Source organism: Brassica oleracea, chromosome C1, assembly GCF_000695525.1.
Source record: "Brassica oleracea var. oleracea cultivar TO1000 chromosome C1, BOL, whole genome shotgun sequence".
NCBI classification, from domain to species: domain Eukaryota; kingdom Viridiplantae; phylum Streptophyta; class Magnoliopsida; order Brassicales; family Brassicaceae; genus Brassica; species Brassica oleracea.
The window spans coordinates 17264264-17275341 of NC_027748.1; the positions used below are offsets into that span (position 1 = coordinate 17264264).

General features: G+C 39.5%; 5 protein-coding genes across 9 annotated transcripts; 2 read left to right on the forward strand and 3 right to left on the reverse strand.

The window, feature by feature from the left end:
- The first annotated feature begins 3145 nt into the window (after positions 1–3145).
- Positions 3146–5215, forward strand: LOC106306873. 4 transcript variants are annotated; one of them, XM_013744689.1, is made up of 3 exons: positions 3146–4680; positions 4757–4813; positions 4886–5215. In XM_013744689.1, exons 1-2 carry the CDS (start codon positions 3415–3417, stop codon positions 4769–4771), a joined length of 1281 nt encoding a protein of 426 aa, XP_013600143.1. In that variant the 5' UTR covers positions 3146–3414; the 3' UTR covers positions 4772–4813; positions 4886–5215. The 4 variants fall into 4 exon arrangements, with proteins under 4 accessions (XP_013600143.1, XP_013599455.1, XP_013600859.1 ...); XM_013745405.1 differs by having other exon boundaries at positions 3148–3271; positions 3348–4680; positions 4757–5215; XM_013745866.1 differs by having other exon boundaries at positions 3148–3271; positions 3353–4680; positions 4757–5215.
- A 565-nt stretch (positions 5216–5780) lies between these two features.
- LOC106309438 (ferredoxin) lies at positions 5781–6521 on the reverse strand. Its single transcript, XM_013746463.1, has one exon. The coding sequence runs from the start codon at positions 6459–6461 to the stop codon at positions 6006–6008; it is 456 nt and encodes a 151-aa protein (XP_013601917.1). The 5' UTR covers positions 6462–6521; the 3' UTR covers positions 5781–6005.
- Positions 6522–6674: 153 nt separating this feature from the next.
- LOC106309416 (cysteine synthase) lies at positions 6675–9277 on the forward strand. Of its 2 annotated transcripts, none has more exons than XM_013746445.1 (11): positions 6675–6848; positions 7050–7098; positions 7191–7300; positions 7399–7456; positions 7544–7807; positions 7887–8024; positions 8124–8175; positions 8302–8381; positions 8487–8546; positions 8756–8836; positions 8965–9277. In XM_013746445.1, the coding sequence occupies exons 2-11, from the start codon at positions 7066–7068 to the stop codon at positions 9055–9057; spliced, it is 969 nt and encodes a 322-aa protein (XP_013601899.1). In that variant the 5' UTR covers positions 6675–6848; positions 7050–7065; the 3' UTR covers positions 9058–9277. The 2 variants fall into 2 exon arrangements, with proteins under 2 accessions (XP_013601899.1, XP_013601906.1); XM_013746452.1 differs by having other exon boundaries at positions 6709–6848; positions 7047–7098.
- Positions 9278–9344: 67 nt separating this feature from the next.
- Positions 9345–10011, reverse strand: LOC106309431 (preprotein translocase subunit SECE1). Its single transcript, XM_013746457.1, has one exon. The coding sequence runs from the start codon at positions 9961–9963 to the stop codon at positions 9436–9438; it is 528 nt and encodes a 175-aa protein (XP_013601911.1). The 5' UTR covers positions 9964–10011; the 3' UTR covers positions 9345–9435.
- A 73-nt stretch (positions 10012–10084) lies between these two features.
- Positions 10085–10869, reverse strand: LOC106299309 (transcription repressor OFP11). The gene has a single exon (XM_013735423.1). It carries the CDS (start codon positions 10759–10761, stop codon positions 10123–10125), a length of 639 nt encoding a protein of 212 aa, XP_013590877.1. The 5' UTR covers positions 10762–10869; the 3' UTR covers positions 10085–10122.
- Positions 10870–11078: the final 209 nt, after the last annotated feature.

The window sequence follows — 11078 nt, forward strand, 5'->3', positions numbered from 1 at the left end:
CTCCACCATGAGATCTTTCAAAGCTTGTGCCCGAGATCTTTCAATCCGCGATCCGATCGAATCATGTGTGTCGCAACCCACCGCCTCTCTGCGTAAAGCTTGTGCGCACGATTCCACCATGGATTCCGAGAAACGACGAAGCTCTGATACCTTTGATAGAGGAAAACATAATCGATGAAAATGAAATGAATAACACTTTGAATTGATGTTCATGAAACAACAATTCAACTCTCAAGTGTTATTCATTTCATTTTCATCGATTACGTTTTCCTCTATCACCATCTTAGCCACACCTCCTCCGCTAAGCTTCTGAAACCACCTCTCAATTTCTCATAGTTAGGTTTTTGTTTCCTTGGAGAACATCAATCGCCTCTTCTTCTCCTCCTCGATTTCGAAGTACGGTGTCTCAATCTCAGCATCACGAATCAATGTCCTGCGCTTATCCTCTTCCTCTTCAGGTTAGCTCCTTCGCTATTGTTGTGACGGACCAAATGCACTCCTGGGCCAGATGCTCTACTAGAGCCAGACCGAATGCCCGTGCTGGAGGCCAGACGCTCTAGCAGATGTCTGTCACCAGATGTCTAATCCCTCGCTTAGTATGATATTGTCCGCTTTGGGCCTAAGCCCTCACGGATTTGTTTTTTGGGTCGTTACTCCCAAAAGACCTCATATTAAGTGGAATTGGATCAGCTATATATATTAGACTTTATTCTGTCTAATATCCGATGTGGGACTTGGATTGCCTTTTTATTTATTCTGACAATCCTCCCCTCAAACCAAGGACCACATAACATTGGCTCTGATACCAATCTGTTGTGACGGACCAGATGCACTTATGGGCCAGATGCTCTACTAGAGCGAGACCGGATGCCCGTGCTGGAGGCCAGACGCTCAACTAGAGCAGATGTCTGTCGCCAGATGTCCAATCTCTCGCTTAGTATGATATTGTCCGCTTTGGGCCTAAGCCTTCACGGATTTGTTTTTTTTGGTCGTTACTTCCAAAATGCCTCATACTAAGTGGAATTGGACCAGCTATATATATTAGACTTTATTCTGTCTAATATCCGATGTGGGACTTGGATTGCCTTTTTATTTATTCTGACAGCGATATATATATATTAGGTAAGATGAATCTCATTCAGTATATATAAATATCCTTATTTTCTAAGTTCCTCTTTTTGTTGGCGAGGGTCTGATTTGAATAGCTTGATAGGTGAAGTGAAGAGAAACAAATGTGTCTGATAATGGAGTTGCAGATAGCTCCAATAGGATTCCTTTCTCTTTGGCAGATCAAATTTCTTTAAGTTTAGATTGGTTTATGACATTGCCACACTGTAATGGAAGCTTGTTCGATTCTAGTGTGACGTGTATTAACAGGAGCTTAATCACTTGTGGATTCTGTCCATATTATATGTTTGTCCGAACTTTTAATCAAGTGTATTTCTCTTTCTCTGCTTAGCAACTTGCTTCACATGTCTGTTTGATGTACACGTGAGAGAATGTTCTCATCACCTTAGGATATAAACAACACCAACCATGTGAGGATGTGAATTCCGCTTCTTAAGATGGTGGTCTAGTTCCCGGTTAATATGGTATACGTTTGACGGACACCACAAAATGCAAGAGACAGAGTTCAAAGCTTCAACCATGGCATGGACTGCAAACGGAATCTCCTCCTTAACCGAACATAGACATGCTTTCTTACATCACATCACATTATCCAATGAAACGGAAAACAGAGTTGTGTATGGTTAAGAAGATGATGATGATTATTGAATTGTGATCACTGTTCTTTTTTATCATTTTGGTTTCTTTCAACAAAAGTTGTAATCCATATGCAAATGAATAGTATATAATACGAGAATCAAATGAAAAAAGCAGCCTATATATCTCAGTCGAGTGGAGATGCTTATACAACCTAACATTCCAGTGTTTTAATAATTATACGAGAATCATATATAAGTTAGTATTTTAACCATGTTCTATTCACTTAAAGCCATTTTGCAAAGCATTTTTATAATTTCTAAAATATCTAAAATTTCAGTGTTTTAACAATTTTCAGTGTTTTACTGATTTTGCGATGCATATATGTTTTTTTTTAAACTAAATAAAGCACCGTATAATAATGCACTGATATTTTAGTAAGTCAAGTCATCAAAGAAAACAGTACAACAAAATAAATATATTGCTCTCATTTAGTAAATAAGTTACACTTGCTCAAAATACAATTATGTAAATATATAGCGGTTAAACTCCGGCTCGAACTTGATAGAACCCGAACCGATTTCAAACCAAACTGGTACGATGCATATATGTTAGTATTTTAACCATTTTCTTTAGTTCAGTTCACTTAAAGCAACTTTGCTAAAACTTTTTTATAATTTTAGGTAAATTATTCATAAAAAAATTATCCCCAGTTTTTTTTTCACTTTTTATCAAAATGAATTATATTAATTGCTTTAGGATTATTCCTTTATAAAAAGAGATATTTTAGAATACCTCATATGTTATTGATAAATATATATATATATACATACATATCTCGACCTTCTCGTCGTCTGTTTCTTACTTTTCAGTGTGCCTTGCTCGAGCATCGAAAACGTCACACGTTGCACATAGAGTGCCTTCACAGACCAATCTAGCTACAAGAGCGAAGGCGGACAGCATTTTACTTGTAAGAATAATCAGTAACTTTTGTAATATAAGTCGTTATTAATATTACGACGTCGTTGTGGTTAAGCATAGGCAAAAAGTAATAAACTGTTCTCTTGCTGGTACGCACGAGCTCTACGGATAGGAGTCTTGATCTCAGAACTACGAATCTTTCTCGGCGATTTTCTCTTTTCCGATCAATGACGTCAGCGCTTTGAGGAATTATAGTTAACAATTTGTTATCATATTTGATATTTCCAAGTCATTTATAATGAAAGCTGGAGAAATTTTGGATTACAGTGTTTAATTTTAATTTCTAGTAACATTTCCATTGGGCGATAAAAACCGGACGTAAGAAAGCGTTAACTGACGTACGTACGTGTTAAACAATGGGTACAATTTGGGTCGGTGACCGGTTACTGTAACATTGGGTGTACCTGCTACGGCCGGTCAGGATGAAATTCATCCGTCTCCATTAAAACTGCAACAACTGCAACAACAATAATTAGTCATCTCTCTCTCTCTTCTTTCGACCCTAAAAGCTCTCTCGTGTCCTTTTAATCATCAAAATCCTCTCAATCGAAAGGATCGAATCTATCGGAGCCGTCCATTTTGATCGGTAAGTATCAATCTGTTAGATCTAGGGTTCTTCGCCGTGGGGAGATTGATGGTGTGATTTTGCAATTTGGATATAGATCAGGCGTTCCTAGGGTTCTTCGCCCTCGGGTGTGATTACATTGTGGTGAAATTGGAGTGGTGTACATGGAGAGAGGTGGGAGGAGATCCGGTGGTGTATTAATTAAGAAAAGAAGCTCCTCTGGTTGCTTGATTCTCAAGAAGAAGAAGAGCGATGGGCTTGCTAACTTTTCTCCGTTTCCGGAGACGAGTGATTCTGAGTCTAGCGATAAGCCCCTTATGGCACACTATGGCAATGTAGAAGAGACCCGTTTTGGGGTGAAAAGGGATTATCCTGAGGATTGTTTTCTTGAAAATAGCAGAGAGTGGAAGGAGAGGCATAGATTAAAAGATGATGATGAGTTATTGAGGAGATCCTATGATGGTAGTGGAGTTGGTATCGGTAAGAAGTTATGTATGGGGTCTGCTCAATTTGGCGGCACTAATAAAGAATGTGGAACTGCCTCTAGTAGTAAATATTTAGATATTATTGAGAGGAAGAGAAGAAGACCATGTTTAGATAAAGTTGGTGGAAACGAGAGTATACAGAGGAACTACAAGCTTGACATGAATTCCGATCGACCAATCAGGGTTCAGGGCAAAAATGGTGTCCTCAAGGTGATGCCCAACAAGCATAATAGGATGCTGAGAGGAGGGTTACCTCAAAGTTCCACTCACGTCCAACCTCAAAAACCTGGGGAGACTGGTAAAATACGCGTCGCTATCCAGTCGCAGCCCGCTGTAAAGACTGAGATTATGCTTCCCCCTGCAAGGATACACTCAAATGGGTTGAAAATACCAATCATGAAAAGCAAGGGCCATGACCAAGATTCTGAAGATAGTGATTCTTCAGGGCGGTTGCAGAAGAGGATCACTCAACCTCATAAGGTTTTGAAGATTGAAAGAGAACAAACTTTACCTGAGGCGCCAAAAACCAGAGAAGGGAAGGTTAAGCGCGGTTCAGGCACGGAAAAGCAAAGATTGCGTGAGCGAATTAGAGAAATGTTGCTGGACGCAGGGTGGACTATTGACTATAGACCTAGAAGGAACAGAGACTACTTAGATGCTGTTTATATAAGCCCCCGTGGAACTGCATATTGGTCTATTATCAAGGCTTACGAAGCCCTTCTTAAGCAGGTCAATAGTGGGGAAGAAGTGGCCAAACCACGTGAAGTTGGTTCCGCAGCTACTCTGATCTCGGATGAGATACTCAGTCAGCTAACGCGGAAAACCAAAAGAAAGATTGAAAAAGATATGAAAAGGGTGGAAGAATGTGCCAATGATAGTGATGGACAAGGAAGTCTTGGTGATTTTACAGCTCCTCTTGATGAAGCATTTACACATGGCTCACTGGTAATAAATTCAATCTGTGAGCTTGCCTGTTGCATCTATCTAGTTTTTTCGTTGATGATAGATGAAAATCTTGCAGGATTTATCTGGTTGACCGTAGCTTGGTTATAGACCGTGAGGAACATAGTACACTCAGGTCCGTCCAGTTTCAGGTTTTTTCTTTTATTGGTTTGTGTCAGATCACTTAACGAATCTTTGTACCATTTAGTTGGTGGAGGACTTCTTCCAGTCAATGTTTCATCTCCTGGTAAACCTTGCAGCTTCATGATTGGAAAGTATTGGAGAAGCTTGGTATTAAGTGCGTACCAATAGCTTTTTCCTGGATCTTTCTCTGTAATTTTAGCATGTTGAAGGTGATCAGTGTCATTCTCTTGTTTCTTCTATCAAAACACTATTCTAGCTAGATGTTTGTTAAATATTTTTTCTGTTGGATGAATCGGCGATGACTCAAGGAGTCTTCTTCACGTAGCTTCTAAATCTAGTTTTAAATATTATTACTAACTTTTATTTATTTATTTATGATAATGCTTTTCTCATTTTTGCGAAGCGTTAACATGTTTCAATTAGACAAGATTCAGGCAGAACCAACGTTTTTTACCCACAGTAATGTCTTTCTGAATGAAATCATAATATGATGCCCTTTTTCTTGATTTCACTCTCTAGTCTGTAGTATTGGTGCTGTACTTTGTGAATCTGAATTGGTGTTTCCGATTCTGTGATCTTTCTAGGGTGGAAATTTTCAAATAATAATGTGTGTTTGTGTTTTCTTTGGTGAAAAGGAAAACGTCAATGTTGTTGTAGAATAACGTTTTAACCTTTCCAATATATGTTGGTTAAAGAATCATTATAGGTTCAGTAATGATTTGTGTAAATAATGCTTCTGCAACGCCAGATGATGTCTAATAGTGGAGAAAAACCAAACATTATTATTATGCTTCTGCGCACAGAAAAACAAACGCCAGATTATTTATGCTTCTGCAACGCAAGACCACATCGAAGACCCTAAAACAAAAGGTGATATGTCTTTCATGATGAATGCATCTCAGTGGGCAGAAGCATAAGAAGTGTTATTAATAATGAATTGTTTGTTTTATCATAAGATATCATGATCGCCAACGCCATCATTGATTATTAGGACATGTATATTAATTTCACACACAATGATTAATAGCGTTACATGCCAAGACACATTATATCAAAGCACTTTCATAGTCTGCACGACTATATCATTAACCCTTCTGAATGTTTGAAAATCAAGTGACAAGATTCATTACAAAACCACACCGTGCACTAATTACAAAACCACACCGTGCACTAACGACCATTGTTTAGTCGTTAGCTGTTGCGAGCTGTAGAGACAAGAGCTCTTCCTCAGGGATCATCTTAATGTGACAATCAGAAGTTGGATAAGACGCGCATAGAAGCGCGTAGCCACGTTCCACCACATCTTCGCTTAGCATCCCGTCGCTCTGATCCACCGTTCCGGTCACGAGTTTCGCCGGACAAGTCATACACACGCCGAGATTGCAGTCGTACGGCACGTCCATCCCCGATTCAAGAGCCTTCGATAAAATAGTCTCGTCCGGTTCAACCTCCAGTTCCGTCGTCTTTCCGTCCTGCTCCACCACCACTTTATACGACCGAGAAACGACTCCTCCGGTGAGATACATCCGGCGAGTTCTTGTCGAGAGACTCACGTTCCGAAACGGGAAGGAGAAGGAGTTGGATATGCAGGGTTTAGGGAGAGAGATTGTAGTGGTTATAGGGAGAGGAAGAGTCGCCATGGGTAACAGAGACAATGACAAAAGGAGATTGTGTTTTGAGTGGGAGAGATGACTGACTATACTTTGTGGTGACAAAAGGAGATAAGGTGCGGAAGATAAAACCGTATTCAACCGGAATAAACCGTCTTAGACCTGATTGAACCGGGAAGCAATTTTGGTTAACAACCACCTGTTTTTTTAATTATATTACTATCTCCCAAAAGCATGTGACACATTTGACCAAAGATAAATTAGAAAAATCCAAAGCATGTGGCGATTCTTAGCTGTAGAAAGTAGGAAAGGAATTGAAAATATAATCAGATCATCTGACGATTTGATTCCATTCCATACGTTCTCTATTCTCTTCAAACATACGTTATTGACTTTTTCTCTCTCTCTCAGGAAAAGGTATCATCATCGTCTTCCTCTTCCCAGTTTTTTTCTTTCTCAATTATGTTTGTATTGATCGGCTAATTGTATCTGATTAAGCTAATCTCGATGTTAGTTCTAGTGGTTTAAGTCATGTTGAGATTTATGTTTGATGATGCGTTTTAGATATTAGCTAGTGGATAGTTACTTAATGTTTTTCTTCTTTGTGAATATAAGCAGTGAAGCTTGAATCACCATGGCCTCTTGTATTGCTAATGATGTCACCGAAGTAAGCTATCTCTCTCTCTCTCTCTATATATATTCATTTATTGAGTTATGTTCCATGATCATGTAATGATTGAATCTGTTTATTTTGAGCAGTTGATTGGGAACACTCCGTTGGTGTATCTGAACAGTGTTGCTGAAGGATGTGTTGGTCGTGTTGCTGCTAAGCTTGAGATGATGGAACCCTGCTCCAGCGTCAAAGACAGGTTTTTTCTATTCTTTTTTTTTCCCAAGTCTCTCTTTATGTTTTTAAGTTTGTCTTTGAAGTCAACTTAGTATTTTTTGTTTTTTTCTTTTGTTGCAGGATTGGTTTTAGCATGATCTCTGATGCAGAGAAAAAGGGTCTGATTAAACCAGGAGAGGTTTGTTTTGGAGATATTTATTCTTTCAAATCACTAATAGTTGGCTTTGGTCCTTATGTTTGACTTTTCTATTGTTTTCTTATTTAGAGTGTGTTGATTGAGCCAACGAGTGGAAACACGGGAGTTGGGTTAGCATTCACGGCGGCTGCCAAGGGATACAAGCTTATTATTACCATGCCAGCTTCAATGAGTGTTGAGAGAAGAATCATTCTCTTAGCTTTTGGTGTTGAGTTGGTTTTGACTGATCCTGCCAAGGGCATGAAAGGCGCTATCGCAAAGGCGGAGGAGATTTTGGCCAAAACACCTAATGGTTACATGCTCCAACAGTTTGAGAACCCTGCTAACCCAAAGGTAACGCCTTCTTATTTTACTAGTGATTTTTGTGAATATGTTTCTGTCTGTTATTGAACTTTGGACTGTCCAATTCCAGATCCACTATGAGACAACTGGACCTGAGATTTGGAAAGGCACTGATGGTAAAATCGATGGCTTTGTTTCTGGGATTGGTACCGGTGGTACCATCACAGGTGCAGGGAAGTATCTTAAGGAACAGAACCCCAACGTTAAGGTGAAAAGCTTCTATCTTTCTCATCCATTTTTTATTTATTTATAATTATACTCTTCAGTCTAAAGTAATTCGATGGCTTTGTTTTCTCCCTTCTGTCAGCTGTATGGAGTGGAACCAATCGAAAGCGCTATTCTATCTGGTGGAAAGCCAGGTGCTTTTTTTGATTCCCTCTCCCCATTTATTACCACGATCATGCATGTTCCTTGTGTGTCTCATCATCTCTTATTCTTTGATTACCAAAGTTACTTAACAATTGATGTTTGATGAAAATGCCAAGGCCCTCACAAGATTCAAGGGATAGGTGCTGGTTTTATACCAAGTGTGTTGGAGGTTAATCTTATAGATGAAGTTGTTCAAGTAAGACTAGTCTCAAAAAAAAAAAAAATTTATTACTGAATCAGAAACTTTCTACAATTCTTACTTGACTTCCCCTCCAATCTTCTCCTGTAACGCTTTCTACAGGTTTCAAGTGATGAATCCATCGACATGGCAAGGCTTCTTGCTCGTAAAGAAGGTCTTCTTGTAAGTAATCCACATCTCACAACAAACAAATTCTTTTACCTTCCCTGATATTTGCTTATTAGATAAGATGAGACCTTTTAAGATTCAACAACTCAAAACAAAACGTGGGCTTCACTAGGAGAGGATCAGTTGTTTGTAGGGCTATCAGGCTCTCATTTTCATAGTGAGAAAAGGTTTCTAACAATAAAATCTATTAAAAAAAATTGTAGGTGGGAATATCATCTGGTGCAGCAGCTGCCGCAGCAATCAAACTTGCAAAGAGGCCAGAAAACGCCGGGAAGCTTTTCGTGGTAAGTTTTTTTGGTATTTTATGTCATCACCACAAAGCTAAAAGTTAAAGAAGCTTTGATACAAATATAAAACCTAAAAAGAAATAAGAAATAAGCAGCAATCGAACTGATGAACTGTTATCTTACAGGCGGTGTTCCCGAGTTTCGGAGAGAGGTACCTGTCGACCGTACTATTCGATGCCACAAGGAAAGAAGCAGAATCCATGACCTTCGAGGCTTGAATAGTCTCCGCTGCAAAAACAACTCTCCATTTCTTTGATTTAGAGACGCCCCAATAATAAAAAAGTATTCTCCTAAAGAGAATGTTCATCCTCTTCTCTCAGTTTCAATGCGTCTTTGTTTTTATTTCTGTATCTTTTGTGTGTGAACAAAACCCAAAACTCTATTTCTTCTTGTGAACGAACCATTTGCTGTTAATAAGTTTTAATTTGCTGTGTGACGTTTTGCTCTCTTTGATTTAATAACCAGATTTAAAAAACGACTATAAACGGTGTGGTATAAGAAATGATAAATAATAAAACACAAATTTAATAAGGTAATGCTCAAAACGGAGTGTGGTTATGATCATGTGCTGCTACACAAATACAATTTGGACGAAATCAGCTGAAAAAGTCTTGAACACCTTTACCGATGAAGACACGATCAGAAAGTTCAGCCAAAAGGAAATTCACGGTTAGCAAAACGACGCTCGAACCGGCGATGACACCAAGCACCACGCCGGTAGTCCCAACCACTTTCTGAAACGCCGGCCACTCAATCTCCCTCACTTCCTCCGCCACTCCACTCAGAAACTCCTTCTTCCCTTCCTCCTCCTCCGCCGCTTTCCTCTGCTCCATCGCCGCTTTTATCTCTGCTCCCAACTCGCTAATCTCCACCTCCTTTTCTCCCTTTCCACTCTCCCCCGGTGACGGAGTCGCCTCCTGCTCCGATTCAGATCCAGCCGTATCTCGGCTCTGCTCGATAGCCTTAGCCACCAGATACGGCGATTTCCTCACGCAAATCATCGCCCGAGTTCGTATCTCAGTGTAAAACGGAGATACACGATGGGTGGAAGGTAGCGAGGCTGTTCTCCGTAACCTTATGTTTATTCCGGTGACCGGCGGCGAGAATTGTGCGGTTACAGACATTTTCTCGATTTTGATTTTTTTTCTTAAATTTTAGAAATGATTTCTCCTTATCTAAAAGATGCAACAGTTACTATAGTAGGCTTGCTACAACTTTGGGCCTTTTTGTAGCCCATTGGCCCAATTAAATATTAAAAAAAATAGAGCGGAGAAATAAATAAATTAGATGGATTGGGATAAAGGATAATATTCCGGCGATGACGACTGAGAAAGTAACCAGAGGAGTGTATCGGCGAAAGCAGAGACGATGAACTTGTGAGTATGTTTAGGATTCAAGGAGAGATAACAAAATAGCAACTCGTTCAAGTATTCTCTATCGGAGACGTCGTCTCTCGTCGGATCTCTAGCTTCCACCATCTCTCTCATCGACCTTCCGAAATCTCTGCACGGATCCGGTGAGTCAATGTGCTTCAATATCGCCGTTCCGTCGCTTAAAAGCTTTGACACGACGGCGTAGTTTTCATCTTCATCTTCTTCATCTTCATCTTCTTCGTCGTCAGCTCTACGCGGAGACGGATGCAATCCACCGCTGAACAAACTGGATCCAATTTCGCCGGATTTTGGAGTGGTCAATGCGGCGGCGACGGAGGTGAATTTATCGTTACGGTGGAGAGGAGAGGAAACAGAGAGGTGGTCGTATAGAGAGTTGAAGTTGTTGATGAAGATTGAGGGAGTGTGATGATGATGATGAGATGGAGGGTTGTGATTGGGTACGACGATCGGGGAAGAAGGAATAGACGGTGATACAACACCGGAGGAGGAGAAGCAGAGGTGTAGCTTCTTCCTTAGAAAAGTAGACATGTTTGGTTTAGGAGGAACGATTAGTTAAGACTTTGCAATGCTTATTAATACATGCAAGAGTTATGTTGTAAGAGGAGGTCACGTAGTGTATGCAATGTCCATAACGTAGCTGGATCCATTTTTTTAATTATTTACAATCTACCATATGTTTAGAACGCGGAATTACACCAAGTCTTTGATGATCATATGCGATTGCATAATATTTTATTCAAAGTTTATCTTCTATCAAAATAATTTACTATATATATATATATATATATATATATATAGTTCTATAAATATATAAAGATGGACTATGTTCAAAATATATAATCCTT